Source organism: Miniopterus natalensis, chromosome 4 (assembly GCF_054644295.1).
Source record: "Miniopterus natalensis isolate mMinNat1 chromosome 4, mMinNat1.hap1, whole genome shotgun sequence".
In the NCBI taxonomy this organism is placed as follows: Eukaryota; Metazoa; Chordata; class Mammalia; order Chiroptera; family Miniopteridae; genus Miniopterus; species Miniopterus natalensis.
In genome coordinates, this window is record NC_142084.1 from 98,002,195 (window position 1) to 98,018,710 (window position 16,516).

The 16,516-nt window shown below is 60.8% G+C and overlaps 1 protein-coding gene across 1 annotated transcript in view; it reads right to left on the bottom strand.

The window, feature by feature from the left end:
- The window catches only part of SDK1 (sidekick cell adhesion molecule 1), a 323,826-nt gene that overhangs the window by 58,176 nt on the left and 249,134 nt on the right, over nt 1-16,516 (bottom strand). Inside the window, exons 22-26 of the mRNA XM_087817025.1 lie at nt 10,121-10,230; nt 8,180-8,330; nt 7,521-7,758; nt 2,539-2,654; nt 1,157-1,346 (exon numbers count right to left, since the gene is read on the bottom strand). Coding sequence (XP_087673151.1) covers nt 1,157-1,346; nt 2,539-2,654; nt 7,521-7,758; nt 8,180-8,330; nt 10,121-10,230 — 805 coding nt within the window. The remainder of the gene's footprint in view (nt 1-1,156; nt 1,347-2,538; nt 2,655-7,520; nt 7,759-8,179; nt 8,331-10,120; nt 10,231-16,516) is intronic.

Below are 16,516 nucleotides of genomic sequence, written 5' to 3' on the forward strand. Positions count from 1 at the left end.
AGTGCTGCCCCATAATTTAACTAACACATTTCAGGTGGGGGCAGCGGGCGCAGACGGTCGGCACTAAATACAGTGATGTGTGGCCAGTCGTCCCGGGGCCGCTGGGCTGTGCCTCCAGCTGCTGAGCTGAGTGTTTTATATTTTAAACGTGTGTGATGACCCTTGGGTTTGGGTAAAACAAATGTGAGATCACTCGGCTCCACCGAAGGAAACGGTGTTTGTGTCGGCCGCGGGGGACACTCACGCTGGGACTTTAGGAGGAAATGACGGTGACCGACCGAGTTCCAAGGAGCAGTTTCTAAGACGCCCCTTTACTTCCCATCTGTGTGACCCGGGACACGGGCTTCATACAGTTTTACAAAGAAACCACCTTTCCCATCTGTCTGTAGCTGCCCGGACACGGACAGATGGCAGCCCCTCCTCTGCCGGGTGTGTCCCCAGTGCCACCTCGGTGTGAAGCGCAGGGGACAGCGACAGCTCCTCGGACAGGATGTTTGGGTACTAATTTAATGATTCTGGTGATGATGTCAGAAGATCTACCATTGTCTCTCCTCCGCGAGACCCTGCGGACCCCGGAGGGTTTGGGGGGATCGGTATCCCCCCGACAGCCGCTGCAGTGTGTGTGGTGATGGGAGGGAGGAGCCAGCCTCTAAGGGTCTGACACCTGGGGCGTGGGCGGACGTATTCGCTGACAGACTCCCACGCACGGCCTCCCGCGGTTCCTGTCCTCAGGTCTGGAGAAGGGAGCGGGGTGCCTGGGCCCCCTTAGGCACAACTCTGCCTGGGAACTTCTGATGACCTCAGGTTCTGCAAAGGATGGTCACGTGGCACCAGGACCCTGGGCACGAGGTCAGCAGTGGGTTTTAACCAGATCTGTGCAGTCACTACCCAGGAGCGGCCTCCCTGGGTTCACCCCGCCCCTGGCCTTTACTGCCTGCCTGCTGCAGTTACCACGGAAACTCTGCTCAGGCTCGTAACTGGGCCATAAAATTCTCCCCCGGCTGAAACTGGCCACACAGACACCCAGCGACTGAAAGACAACTGTGTTTTGTTTTCCTCGACTGAAAAAAACGTGGTTGGAAATGAAGTTTAAAACAACAGCCTTTCCCGTGTCAGCCGGCGGCGGCCAGCCAGGGGGGCGAGTGCAGACACATACCATCGTCCTTGGTCCGCTCCAGGATGAGGGGTGTGCTGGGGACCCCGTTCCCGATGCGCGTGAACGCCAGCACCTGCAGCTCGTACAGCACGAACTTGCGCAGGCCCGCCAGGAGCGCCGACTGCGTGTGGTTCCCCCACACGACGTGGCTGCTGGGCTCGGGGTCCAGGTCCTTCGCCCGGAACAGGATCTGAACCATCGACACACAAGCGGGTGGGCGTGAGGACGAGGGGGCCGGGAAGGGGCCTTGGCAGGCGTGGGGCGACCTCAAGGCAGGGCCAGCCCACTGTACTTTCTCCCCCAGGGCAGCCGGGTTGAAGGCGTATGGATCTAACTGCTACTTGCTGGAGTTTGAGGCGATGATGGTGATGAAGGGCTTGTACCCGGGGAAAAGGGCCGTTGGAGCGGGGACCGGCCCTTGGCTGCTGGCCGGCTGCCTCGCCATAACTTACAAGACCTGCCAAAGGCAGCCACGCCAACCACGGCCACCGAAACCAGGGCTCCCTGATGGAAGCGGAGGCAACCTCCTACCCACAGTGCCTCCGTTTGTGGGGAAACTGGGCTCCTGTGTCAGAGGAGTGGGCACTCTCCCCCTGACCTGGGCTCACACCAGTGACCAGAGGCTGTAACGGCAGGTTCACCAGGGAGGGGTGCGCAGAGGGCCTGGCAGGAGCCTTTCCTCCAGGGCCCAGGTGGGTGGTGTGCAGTTTCCATCACCGAGCCCACTCACTGTGATCACCGTGTCTCACGGGGCCAGGGGAGAGCAGCTGCAGCCCCAGGGAGGGAGACGGGACAGGTGGGGAGTCAGAGAACAGGGTCTGATCATGGCTGCAGAGCCGACACACTGGACTCTGGGCTGCAGTGCAGGACAAGCAGGGCCTTATTGCCTGAATCCAGAGACTTCACTGCTGCTTAGGTGGTGGGGGAGGGAGGCGATGGGACAGACACAGGAGAAGTCCGAGGGCCTGGTGGATGCGTTCAGCACTGAACCCAGAGTGGCTCGGAGAAGCTGGGAGGTGCCAGGTGCCCACACACTTGCATTTATCTAATCCCACTCGGTTGGCACTTACGAGCGAGGTGCACACTATAGAATGACCTGTTTTTCCTCGTACTGGCCCTGCGGTTACCACCCCTGCGCACACGCGGGGAAAAGAGGCTTGGGTTTCAGTAGCCTCCACAGTCCGTGCCCGGTCTGGCTGACGCTGAGGGGCGACACCAACGCTGAGTCAGACTGCGGCGGTCTTACACAGACAACCCCTGGGAAAACCAGCGAGCTGGCCAGAGCTGCGGGGCCGGGGGACACAGGAACCCGCTGGTGTGGGTGGTGACGTGTGTTAGCGCCTGCGTGTGGTAAGTAAAGGGGGGGTCACCTTAACACGTACCTTGTAGCCCAAGATGAGCCCGTTCTGGTCCTGCTCAGGCACCGAGGCCCATGTCAACAGGATCTGGGTCGAGCTGACCGCCACGGCAGACACGTTTTCGGGGGCGGCCGAAGGGACTGCAAAGAAGAGTTAAATAGATTGGCAACCGGAGTCTAAAGGCTTCTGCAAATAAAGGCCCCGTTTTACCCAAACAACCCGACTGTCCTTAGACAGCAGTGCATTCTGAGCAGCGTGCGGTGACCAGCGAAGCTTCCAGGAGACGGAAATGTAAATCCCTTCAACATGAGAGACAAATTCCACAAATCCCGGTACTTAGGAGCTCAGCTCTATCCGAGTCCACTGGCAAGGACGTGGGCTGGGCCTGTTTTCGTATTAACCTGCGGGGGCTGCGAATTTTACCTCCAGGGGAAACCCCCTTTCAGACTCCAGTTCACAAACCTCTCTAAACGTGTGTCTGGGGAGGGGACAGGCGGGGGTGAGGGAGGTGATGTTATGGTCACAGGTTACGCCCACAGTAGCCCAGGAGGTAGGTGTTATTCCCCCGGCTCTGCAGGTGGACAGACCGGAGCCAGAGAACACAGCATGTGTCCCACTGGAATGAGAGAAACGTTGAGGTGAGGGGGACACATCAGTTGGTTGCTTCCTGCATGTGACTCGACCAGGCCGGGGATGGAGCCTGCAACTGAGGTACATGTCCTTGGCCGGAGCTGAACCTAGGACCCTTCAGTTCACAGGCCGGCGCTCTAACCACTGAGACAAACTGGCCAGGGCATGAAACGCTTTTTCACAGTGACAGAGGCTGATGGGGGCCACAGCCACTCTGCTCCTGACTCCAGGACGTGGGAGGCGGCGTTTTTACTCTCACTTGTCTTGACACACTCAGATAGAAAGTGTGCAGGACAACAGCCAAGTGTTCAAAGCAATTTACAAATATTCTACATCTTCTCGATTGGCTTCTCTGATTTTCTCTTGGACTCATTTGAACCCTGAACATCATTCGGACAGGGACAGACCTGGGGGTTCCCCCCCGTCAGGGGTACAGCTTCCTGAGGTGCCTGAGGTCGTGCCACCCTGGGTCGGCCTACGTTGGTAGATGGCTGGGGTCACTCATTAGTCACTCAGTCAGGCAACAAAGTCGGATTAAACTGTTGGAGCACTCAAGTGTCGCAGGAGAATATTTACGACGTCACGTTTACTCAGCTCTGAGGGGGAAGCCTGTGTGCGCACACACCACCCTGTGTCCCACTGGGCCCACGGTGGCTCCCCGCGGCCCCGCTGCTCCGAGCCGTCCTCCCGTCCTCCAGGCAGTTCCCGTGACTCTGCCCACACAGGCTCGGTTCACGAACAGCGAGCGACAGCTGGGCGCCTGGGCCCACCGAGGCTCACGGAGTCACTGCCACTGGAGGGAAAGGGACCGGACGCTCCACCCGGCTTAACTTCCGCCTTTCACAGGAGGTGAGCACCAGCCCTCTGTGCGCCCCGATGTTAGCTGCGCTCTGAAGCCCTGCCGTCTGTGGAGGGAGCCATCGTCATGGCAACACAGCTGGTCCCCCTCTCACACCCTTGGCAGGTCTGCAGGTCCAGCGTAGAGACTGTTGAGTGCCCAGTTCTCCCTGCAGATCTGCAAATAACAGCCGACTCCCCACGGCGTGGTCACGGTGTGTCCATCTCCTGAGAGCATCCACCCCGAGGGCAAGGGGGCCGGTGACCAGGGCAACCCAGACGTGCACTCAGAGGCAGCGGGATCTGTGCCCAGGGCCGAGGCAGGGGCCGAGGCAGGGGCCGAGCAGCAGGGTTACGTTCCAGCCGATCCCGATTCTATCGGCGCAAAGCAGGCATTTGGTCAAGAGGTATTCACGTTTTCAAGATTGAGAGAAAAGCCACATCCACCACCTACTTGGGGGTGGATTCAACTCCTTTTCCAACCTCACATCTTAAGATTTGAGCCTCAGAACCTCTCACGAAAGCCTGAAGCTCCTCCTGTTCTCTTGCTTCCCCGTGGGAAGGAGCCTCGCCGCCGAGCTCGCTCCACGCCTCACGCGGGCTCCTCTGCTTTTTACGGCCTCGCTTATCCTTACGCTGTATCACGAGACGTCAGGGGAGCAGTCAGCTCGCACTGGAAACTAAACTTCCTTTGTGTGTGGCTCAGACCGTCCTGCTTGACGTCCTGGCCTCACTCTGGGTGGTGTCAGCGGCCCAGTCTCCCCATCGGCTCCCTCGCCCTCTGGCCGTCCACCACTTCACCCCCTCCTGGCGGGACCCGTCTCAGCGGGGCGGGCTCGGTACTGGGGGCGGTCAGCGGTGGACTTCAGGGGGGCAGGGAAGGCAGGGCGTCAGACCTGCTGCACCAGGAGGTTCTGAAGCTCCATTTAGAGGTGGAGGAACTAAAGCCCCACAGGACCAACCCCGCAGGTGGGCCGGGATGGTCCAGGGGACCACCGACAGCTCAGCACCAGGGCCCTGAAGGGGAGATTGGCCCAGGAGGACCCCCTTCCCCAGCATGAAAACATCTGGCAGCTGAATTGCCAAGTCTGGAGTGATCACCCGCCCTGTTCTCCATCCCATGACGAGAACACCCGTGAACCCAGACTCTCCTCCCAGAGACACACACTCAACCAACGTTCAGATTGAACAGACGTTCAGTTAATGTTAAAGATAATTTTCTGTTGCCATGACAGTGATGCTGACAAGGCAGAGCTTCAGCGAGGGGCCTGCTCACAGTGGATGGCGATCAGACGACACTGAGGCCGATCCCGCCCGATCCGCAGGGCTGTCCACACACCCGTCCCGGTCTGCATCTTGGCCTGTGCGTGCTGGGTCCTGTGGCTGCTGCCCAGCTCAGGGACTGCCGGACAATGCTCCACGGTGATGGCTCCACCCTGCACCCCACCAGCCACGTGGAGCTCCCACTTCTCCCACTGCCCCCTTGTTTCACATTTTACTCTGGCCCCCTGGGGTGTGCTCGATTTCCACCTCCCTGACGGCTGTGACGCTGAGCCCTTCATGGGCTTGTTGGCCACGTGTGTGTCTTCCTTGAAGAAACATCTATTCAGGTCCTTTGTCCAGGCTTTAATTGGGCTGTGTTTTTACCGTGGACTTGCACGAGCATTTATAAATATATAGTCTGGGTACCAGTCCCTTATCACATACATGGTTTGCAAACACATTCTGCCACTTGGAGGACTGTTTTTTAAACTTTACGGTATTCTCTAAACAGAAAAGTTTTCATTTTGATGGGTCAACATGTCTATTTTTTTTCTCTTGCTGCTTGTGCTCTGGTGTCTGGAACCAAGTTCCACACTGATTTCTCTCCTGGAAGTTTCTGGACCATTCACATTGAGCATGTTCAGAGCCAGAGCAGCGCAGGCGCAGGAAAGGCCGACGCAGAGGCCTCCGGGCCGGTGCTGGGAGTCCCCCTTTCAAGGAGGGTGCAGCTCAGGAGCCTCGTCTTTACGTGGGGTGGCGGTTCCAGCCGACTCGCACAGACTCAGGGCTGAGCGTCCCGTCCTGGGTGGGCACCAGGTCCTGGGTGGGCACCGAATCCCGGGTCCTGAGACCACCAGGCAGGCTCCAGCCCCAGCCCGCCCCAGGGCTGCTGGTCCAGCTCCACCCTGCCGCTCCCGCTCTCTGTGCCCTTGGTGCCTCGCACATCACTGGGGTCTCCTGTTTTCTTATGAGCACATCAATAAAAAAATTCAAATTCCAAAAATTACACTTTATCCCTAATTTTCTAAGTTTTTAGAAAACGTGTTATTGAGCGGCCTGTTCCTAAAGTTAGGTCCGTCCTTCAGGATTTCCCCAAGGTCTCTGCGTTGTCACCAACATTCAGATTTTGAGGATAAAAGGCTTTTAAAACCCACTGATCAGTGGTCACAGCGGAGCCATGAGGGGGGCGGGGTCTGAGCGCCCCTCTGGGCGGAGCCATGATGGGGGGAGGGGTCTGAGCGCCCCTCTGGGCGGAGCCACGAGAGCGGGGAGGGGTCTGAGCGCCCCTCTGGGCGGAGCCATGAGAGGAGGGAGGGGTCTGAGCGCCCCTCTGGGCGGAGCCATGAGAGGAGGGAGGGGTCTGAGCGCCCCTCTGGGCGGAGCTATGAGAGGGGGGAGGGGTCTGAGCGCCCCTCTGGGCGGAGCCATGAGAGGGGGAGGGGCCTGAGCGCCCCTCTGGGCGGAGCTATGAGAGGGGGGAGGGGTCTGAGCGCCCCTCTGGGCGGAGCCATGAGAGCGGGGAGGGGTCTGAGCGCTCCTCTGGGCAGAGCCACGAGAGTGGGGAGGGGTCTGAGCGCCCCTCTGGGCGGAGCCATGAGAGGGGGAGGGGCCTGAGCGCCCCTCTGGGCGGAGCTATGAGAGGGGGGAGGGGTCTGAGCGCCCCTCTGGGCGGAGCCATGAGAGGGGGAGGGGCCTGAGCGCCCCTCTGGGCGGAGCTATGAGAGGGGGAGGGGTCTGAGCGCCCCTCTGGGCGGAGCTATGAGAGGGGGGAGGGGTCTGAGCGCCCCTCTGGGCGGAGCCATGAGAGCGGGGAGGGGTCTGAGCGCTCCTCTGGGCAGAGCCACGAGAGCGGGGAGGGGTCTGAGCGCCCCTCTGGGCGGAGCCACGAGAGCGGGGAGGGGTCTGAGCGCCCCTCTGGGCGGAGCCATGAGAGGGGGAGGGGCCTGAGCGCCCCTCTGGGCGGAGCCATGAGGGGGGGAGGGGCCTGAGCGCCCCTCTGGGCAGAGCCATGAGAGGAGGGAGGGGTCTGAGCGCCCCTCTGGGCGGAGCCATGAGGGGGGGAGGGGTCTGAGCGCCCCTCTGGGCGGAGCCGTGAGAGTGGGGCCCAGCTCCCCTCCCAGGGGAGACAGGGCGCAGGCCCGGCCGCGGTCCCCTGCCTCCCGCGTATGCCCCCCTGCCTCCCCCCCCGCCCTCCCCCGACCCCGCTCCCCTGCCCCCCCCCCCCCCGCGGTCCCCTGCCTCCCGCGTATGCCCCCTGCCCCCCGCCCCGCGCTCACCTGCCTCCCGCGTGCGCCCGCGCACCACCTCGCTCCAGGGCCCCGCGCCGATGGCGTTGAAGGCCTGCATCTGCACCTCGTACTCCGTCCACTCCTCCAGCTCCTCCAGCGCGGCCTCCCGCTCCAGCCGGTCGCTGATGACCTGCGCCAGCGCGGGCGCCGGCAGGTCCGGGCGCCAGTACTTGACCCTGTAGCCCACGGACTCGGGGTTCCCGTTGTACTGGGAGTCGGGCAGGGGCTGGGGGGACAGCGGCGTGAGCCCCCGCGGGGCTGTCCCCCGAGGCCCGGGCCTGGCAGCACTTTCGGGGGGACAGCCTTAGAAACTGTTTCTCTCTGGAACTTTTCTGCCGTTACCCAAATGGAGTCCCGTCGGTAACTCTGGCTGGATGTGCCTTTAAATGCTCCCTGGCTTAATTCTGTGGGACATGACCCGGCTGGGCCTCTGACAGCGGGAGCCCCGTGCTGACCGACCGGGGCCGGGAGGCCAGCCCTGCGCCCCGGCGCCCCCCCGCGCCTGGGCCCCGCCGGCTGTCCGAGGCCGGGAACAGCGCAGCGTCTATGGGCTCAGTGAGATTAGTCCCGACTGCAGCCCGGCTCTGGGGTCCTGGGCGCCCCGGGAGCCCCAGACCACCGCCCGGGGCCCCTCTGCGTCCACTCACCACCCAGCGCAGCCGCAGGCTGGTCTCGCTGGCCGTCCGGACGGTGACGCTGGACGGAGCCACGTCCGGGGGCGCCTGCAGCGTCTGGATGACCCGCGAGGACTGGCTGAAGGGGCTGGCCCCCACCACGTTCACCTGCTTCATTCGGAACCTGGAGGCACAACCGGCGGCCCGGTGACGGCGCGGCAGAGGGCAGCTCGGGAGACGGAGAAACGAAGGAAAGCAAACCCCACGCCCGGGTCTCGGGGTGGGGGTGGGAGGGGGTCAGGCATGTGTCCACCTGAATCCTAGAGGTCGGTCCTCAAGGGCGCCCTTTCTACCTGGTTTCATTAAAAATGCAAATTACAGGTATGGCCCTTCCCCCTGAAAGACCTCAAAGAAGGGTAAATTTGGAAACCAGTGACTTCAGATTCCCAGGAGAAGCGTACGGGTGGGTTCTGTGGCCACAAATCTGTGCCATCAGCTGCCGTGGGCTGGTTCAGGTCTAGGGTCCTCTCAGGGGATCAGAGTTCACATGGCGTTGAACAGGACGGGAGGGTCAGCCCGTCACCAAAAGACACTCTGAAAGTCCCATGTCTTTCTGATGACCCAGGGTGCCTGCGCCCCATTTCCTGTCAGATCGAGAGAGGAGCACTGGCCCCAGAATCCACACCGCGGGATCCAAACCCCATCGGTCACAAACCGGTGGCCAGTGGGCTCACCTCCGTTTCAAGTCTGTGCCCGTGTTTTCGGCTCTGTCTCGTCTGCATTTACAGCTACGCTTATTTGAACTGGACTTACATATAACACATCCAGAGCTCACACGTGCTTATCACAGAGGCTTCCTTGTTCACATGAAGCTAAGACAGGGACACAGGTCTCTAATGGCAGCTTCAGATCTTAGAAATAATTATACAGCCCACTCCATTTTTACAGGGTAAGGCTTTATCCTGACAGCTTGTCTTAAAGCTCAATGTTTTCTCTAAAAACGAGGGCTTGGCCTGGCTGGTGTGGCTCAGTGGTTGAGTGTTGCCCTATGAACCAGGAGGTCACAGTTCGATTCCTGGTCAGGGCACATGCGGGGTTTTGGGCTCCATCCCCAGCAGGGGGTGTGCAGCAGGGAGCTGATCAAAGACTCTCACCACTGATGCTTCTCTCTCTCTCCCTCTCCCTTAAATCAATAAAAACATTAAAAAAACCACACAAAATCCCCCAAAACAAAACAAGTGTATCTTGATCTGTCTGCTCCAATCTCAGGGAAAATGTTAAAGGGAACAGAAGCTAATGGTCTCTCGTTAGGATTTTGTTTGGAGCCCAACTTTGGGACTGGACCTGAAAATATTCCCCACAAAGATGCCGTTTCCCCTGCCCCCTGCCCAGCCATCTGTGGTCCTCCCTCCCCGGAGCTGACGGGATGCATCCATCCTGGCAGGACAACGACACTATCAATCTGCGCACGTGTGATAACTGGAAACTGCATTGCCTGCGATCACCGTGCGGGACGTTATAACAGTGCTAACAGCTCGCGATCACGCTGCCCTTCCTCAAGGCCGAGGATTTACGCCTGGATGTGTTTCAGGGTCAGGAAACAGAGGTGAGATGGAACATTAGGTGCACGATCAGGGAGGCTGGCAGCTCCCGGCCTGGAGGGGGGGGCAGGGGGACTTCGCCTGGACAGCTGCTTCGTCTGCACTTGCAGGGAGTTTTGTAAAGAAAAGCAGCATGTGTCTGACTGCGACGGTGAGCCATCTTGACAGCGCGTCCTGCCAGCTGGTGTGGACGGAAGGACGGCTGCTAGCTAGGCCCGGCCCCACATCGGGGACAGACCTCCCCAGGAATAAGACTTTACTCCCACAGCTTCAAGTTTCTGTGACTGCTGGTTGGAAACGCCTGGCTTATGCACATGTACCTGGGTTTTGCTGCTGCAGACAGCGCCACCTGCTGGAGGCCCCCTTCTCTCACCTGTAATGGGTGTAGGGCGTGAGGTTTGGGATCTCCAGGGTCTGGGCGTCCGGCTCATTCTCCTCCTCGTACAGGCTGACCCACTCCTCCTCCTCACCGATGGCACCCACCTGTGGAGAGGGAAATCCTGGGACCGGCTGGACGACCCGTAGGGCCTAGTCCTAGGGTCGGCAAATTGTGCCTGCTGGCCAAATCCAGTCACCCCTGTTTGTGTAAATAAAGTTTTATTGGAACATGGCCGTGCTCATGGGTCTGTGTTTTGCTGATGGCCAAGTCCATACCCCAGGGCCTTGTAGTGGCTGTAGGGCCTGTCGGGCCTGAGAGCCTGAGGATCCTTATGGAGGAGTCTGCCCACCTTCTCGAGGGTCTGACCCCGAGGGTGTGCACAGCTTCCTCGGCCACACTCCCAGGTCTTGCCGCGCTAGTTTGCTTTGTCCCAAAGGTGCCCCGAGGTAGCGTCAGGGTCTTACTCCTCCCTGTACCTCTGGCAGCTCCCCCGGGTCCAGCCAAAACTCTGGCCCAGCCTGCTGGTTTAACACCAGGACAAGCCACAGATGGACAGAGATGGCGGCTATCCTGCTCTGAGCTCAGACCCAGCACCAGAGACGGCTGTCCTGCACTGAGCCCCACAAGCGAATTAGTACTGGAAACAGGATTTCACTCACAGGCTCCAAGAGCTCCAGGGGACCTTAAGTTCCTACTGAAAGGTTCACACTTTGATCTGTAGAGACCAATTCTTTCGGGTGAGGAACGGAGTCCTTGTGTTCTCACCAGGCCCCTCTGGCTCAGCGAGGTTTTGAGACCATTGAGACGGAGTGTTCTGGAATAACCACTGTTCAGTAACGATGCTCTGGACACAGACGCCGCAGAACTCGTTAAAGATAAAACAACCCTGAGCTCTGCAGGGAAGCTGAGCTCTGGTGTTTTTTTCCCCCTTTTTCTTCTAAAGCTAACAAACAGCACTTTACAATACTTAAGACAAAAGCAGAAACGCCACACACTTCAAGTGCCACTCAGCGGGCGGTGGGCTTCAGGACCCATTAGGGAGCACGCTGCGTCTGAGTCACCAGGAGACTCTGCCCTGCCCAGTGTCATTCCATGTGCACTCAAGTAATACCTGGCGGCCCAGACCTGCTGCCCACTCGGAGTCAGAACTCACGGTGTCTGCCTGGGGAAGGCCTCGCAGTCTGTGGGGCCTTAGGGACCTCAGCTGGAGACCAGCCGGATGGCCGGGACCTCCAATGCCCCATCCAAGGCTGGGTGACCACCCTGAGCTCAGCACCCCGAGGCCAGGAGACCAGTGGCTCCTCAGAGAACAAACATGAACCTCCTGGAAAAGGTAACTGCGGGCAGAGCTCCACGGAGCTGCAGCGGGGAGGGGAGGGGCAGCGGGCAGGGAGGGGGGGGAAACAGTGTCCCTTTCACCTGGAGCTAAGGCAGGAAAGACACTCGGAGATGTCACTCCCTGGAAGCCTGCCAAGCAGTGCACCCTCTCGCCAAGAACTCTGGTGTCAGCGGGAAAACCTGCAGGTCAGCAACTTGCAGAGTTAGCGAGTCGCCTGCCCCTCATTCTGAGTGGCATCCCGGCCAAGCCAGGTGCAGCCTCCGTGAGGCGGCTGGAGGGCTGGAGGCAGGGGACAGATGGGCATCTTGGCACAGCCAGGCCTTGTGGAGGGACACCACACCCCAGGGGGAAAACACCACTGCCGGGGGAGAGAAGGGGGGTCAGGACAGACCCAGGAGAGATTTCGTTGTGGGGTCCCTGCCGTTCCCTAGGGCCTAGCCAGTCAGCTTCTGTGACGAGTAAGGGGAAGCCACAGGGCAAGCGCTCCCTGAAGTCTCTAGGGCTCCCCTCCCCCATTAGTCACCTGCAGTCCAGCCTGAACTTACCGAACACAGGCCTCAGAGTGTCCTGGGCCACAGCTGTCGTAGCCAGGAAGTGAGAGGTGAGGCGGATGAACGCCGAGGGCCGGGGAGTGAGGCCGGGCTGTGTGCGCTGGGAGCAGGGCTCGGGGGTACAGCCCTGTGCTGCTCATCTCCGGAGGCCACCTGTGGGCCCACGACTGTCCCTGCACTGGGAGCCCCGGGTACCGAGCACCCCGAGCCCGACGCTCTAGAGCTGCTGACGGACGGGCGTGGACTGGGGTCAGTGTCAGCCCCGCCCCGTGTTCCCTCCGTCCTGAGGTCCAGACAAGCAGCCGCTCCCCAGCCCCGCCTCTCCCGCCACCCAGTCCTGCTCATCTCTAAACAACACAAACGGAGTCACGGAAACGGAGCTGGAGGAGCTGCCCCGCTCGCCTTATGCCTCACACAGCTGGACGTTAAAACAAAATAACCTTTGGACCGGGCCTAGGGCAGCACTGTGTCCCGAAGGACCGTTTGCAAGGACAACTAGGAGCAGATGTGATGAGACCGGACTGAAAATTAAAAACACTGTTTAGAACTAGCGTCACTAGGTCAGCGTATCTGCACCACAGCTACGCCTTCCTTCCGGGGTGTCACTGCCCCCTTCTCCTAAACTCCCCTGCCTTTGTCCCCTCATTGGACACTGTTTGGGCTTTGACTGAATCAGTGCCTCCTGAATAGCTATTCTCACTGATCTCAAATACACGCTGGTTGCCTCCCACTTTGAAAGGCCTTTAATTTTTAGGTTAACGTCTCCGAAGTGCGCTCGGCCCCCCCTGCACCTGTCATGCGTGTCGCGGACGTGGTGTCTGTGTCTGTCCCTTCTCTCCCTCAGATACAGCCCCTCTTGAGGACCAGCAGGGACGCCTGCGCCTCCCTGTGCCCGAGGTGGGGTTTGGTGTCACTTCCTCAGGCCCTGACGTGCCCCCGAGGACTGGGCACTGTCACTCACTCACGGAGTGAGGTGCGAGGGGGTGTTGGGCGCGGCACAGGGCATGAGCAGCCTGCACCTCCCTGTGTGACGCTGGGCACCTCGGCCTGGGTATGGACAAAGTGAGGGCGGCAGTGGTCAGCCCAGGGGCATCGGGAGCCTCTGATGGGTTGAGGAGCGTGCAGGGCCTGGATACCTCAGTTGTGGCACCATGCTCAGAGACCAGGGACATTTTTAGAAATAAACTAGTCCCTATCAGTGCTCCCCTGGCCTTCACACGGCTCCGGCTCCCGTTCCGGTCTCGTCTCCACTGAGTCCTGCTCACACCTGGCCGTGCAGCTGCTTGGTCCCCCCCAGGTGTACCAGCCACACTTCCAGTTTCTGCATCTGATCCCTGGACATCTGGGGCCCTGCTGACCTGAAGGGGCTGACCTCCCAGGGTCGGTCAAATCCTAGAGACAGAAAACCACTTGCCCAGGTGGGCACCTTTCAGATGCAAACGCCCCAGCCCAGAGCCCACACCCACCCTCCTCTGTGGGCTCTCACAGGCTGTCCCCCTGCCTTGCCACTCAGGGCTGGCCTCAGCACATCTGAATAATAACACATTTTGAAACAACAGGTGCCGTGCAATCTCCCAACTCTAAGCCTTCCATCCCCTTGGGACGTCTTCCTCTATCAGACACTGCTCACACTTCAAGGCGCAGCTGAAATCTCGCCTCCTGCGTGGAGCCTTCCTTGATTACCTGTCAGTTACTCTTGTGCCATCTTAGCGACACGTTTATAACAACGCCCAGGAGTCTCATTTGTGTCCCTCGTTGGACCACATCTCAGCCATGCCTCCAACCCCCGGACTATGAGCTTCTGGATGCAGGGATGGGAGTTTTTCATCTTTATGGTCTGGCATAGAGCGCGATTCCCGAAACCTATCAACAGCAGGTGCTTAACAGACGTTTGCTGGGTGATGGGTGCCTGAGAGGGACAAATATAAAACCTTGGGACCGGGACAGTGAGACATTCAGACAAATCTAAGGCTCCAGCGAGCGGATGGGGCCGAGAGACTCCGAGCAGCTCTCAGGACAGGAGCCGACTCCCGGCACGTTTGACTTGGTTGGACAGCCGAGCTTTATGCCCACGGGGGCTGCTTCTCGGGACTGACCGGCACAGTCAACGCCCCCCAGCCCCGTCCTCCTCGAGTTGCCACTGGGGCGCGGGAACTTCTGTGGGGTTTCAGAAGCCCGGGCCTGGGCGGCCCACGCGCGGGACGGCCACCTCAGGGCCACCTCAGACCCCTCGCCCGGCCGGTTCCCGGGCGGCGGAGCCGAGGGCCCCGCTGCGGGACAGCCAGGGGGCAGCACACACACTGAAACGCCCAGTGCGTGGCTGCTGCCCCTCCCTCGGGACGCGTCGCCCAGCAGAGCAGCCGGCGCCCTGCCAGGCGCCCGGGGCTGCGTGGCCGTGCGGGACCATGAGAGCGCCACGGCCTCCTGCGCGGGCCGGCAGCCGGGGCGCGGCCGCTCCTCTCCCCCGGGAAGACACTCACCGCATCCGGGCTTCTTGTAATGCAGACGCTGAGGGACACGCACCGGGAGGCCCGGGAGCAGCCCCGACACCGCCCCGAACGCGCGGTTGGAAACCCCAGCTCCGCATCTCCACGTGCGGAGACGGAGGCCCGGCCTAGGACCCCGCAGGAGACACTCGCTGGGATCTCTCCCGTCCGAGGCAACAGGCAGCCAGCTGGGTCCTTCAATACACTCAGGACGGAAACTGCCGGAAACGGAGGCCAGGCAGCTGGATCCGACACTTCTCAAGCTGTGGGGTTTTGGTTCCATTTGAACAAAACTCGGTGCCGGCAGCTTGACTCTCAGCGGACACTAGGGGGCTCCAGGGGGGCTGCTCTGGCCCCAGGAGGATGGGCCTCCCATTGAGTGAGCACCCCCCCTGCCCCCGGGACTCAACCCCTCTGACCACAGACACTTCTGGCCTGTCCCGAGCTTCATCAGGAGGCTGGCCGGGCCTGGTCCTTGGCCGGGCCTGCTCGAGGGGCCCGCCTGAGTCTCCAGGTCTTTCCCCAGGGGTGGCCCTGCATTCCCTCCCCAGGCCTCCCAGGACATGGTCCTTCCTCTGGGCCCACACGACCCGATGCAGCCTTGGAGGCAGCCACATGTCCGCCTCGACTTTACTGCATTTATGAGGAGCTTTGTGCTTCCCACGTGCAAGTCCACGCTGGGACTTTCAATGACGGTCATGACAGGGAGCCCAGGCCAGGCAGGGCTGCACTGTTCGTCCTAGTGCCCGGCGCCCTGTCCCTGTGCCACACCCCCTGTGCTCTGACAGCCAGCCTGCCCCTCCCTCGCCTGTGCCCACGTGGATCCCACAGGTCCCAGCAGGTCCCCTCCTGCACCGAGCCAGGCCCCATCCCGAGGGCACCCTGCAACGGAGGGGGCCGAGCTGGGGAGCTGGGTCGTCTGTCTCAAATGTGTCTACTCCAAGGACCTGAGGTTTTTCTAAGCCTCACGTTTGCCAAATTCTTGCCACTTTTCACGGACTGTTAGAAAAAATCACAGGAACTCCTTACATAGGGAAGTGGACAATCTAGAGCCACGTTTTTGGGGAGCTGTTTATCTCCTAGGCACACTCCCCTCCTTTCAAAGGGACGGGCTCACTGAGGAAACCTCCCTGAGGCCGGAGCCTCTGCTCCTCCTCTGAGGCTGTGACCTGCCGGAGCCCTTCCCACTCAGGAGGCAGGCGGGTCGTATGTCTCCCCAGGATTTCTTCCCACTCAGGAGGCAGGCGGGTTGTATGTCTCCCCAGGATTTTGCTCGGGGCTGGCCTGCAGCTCGGGCTGGGCTCACATGCGTGGGTGAGGGCAGGGCAGCAGCAAACGCAGCTGCAGGGAGTGCGGGGCCGGTGTGCCCACCGGGCTTTCAAAGCTGGGCGCTGAGGCACAGGGAACCCGGGCTGCAGGGGCTTCGCAGTGTGACAGGAGGAAGCAGTTCCCTCACCCGCCAGGACACTTTTCCAGGACCTCAGCGCTGGGAGAGGGCTACTGGGAGAGGCTTGGCCAGGGGCACGATGGGAAACAGACGGCCCCGCCCAGGACAGTGCGTCGCAGGCGTGCGCCTGGCCCGGCCTCCCTTCCTTGGCCTGGGTCGACCCCTCAGAGGGCAGTGCCCCTGGGAGATGACAGCATCCCTCTACAGCCCTGGCTGCTCCAAGGCGAGGAAGGTGTCACAACAGAGGCCCCTGGGGCACCCGTGGGCCTCACCGGCGGGCTCCCTCCACCCCCTGCTCTCTAGTTACCGGGACCAGCACTCAGCAGGCTGCAGCGGCTTTATGAGCCCACAACTCCCTGAAACAACACCTTTTAAGCAAATGGCACTATTACCCACAAATAAGCACTAAGTGGGCTTTTCTCCCTCCACTTCCGAATGGAAATGGTTTCATCTGCTCCCGAGGTGCCAGCTCCAGCAGCCTCATTACAGACGCCTGCGCGAACGAAGCCGCCCGGGGAGGCCGGGACGCGCACTGGCCACTGGGGCAGAGAAGCGGCCACGGACGCC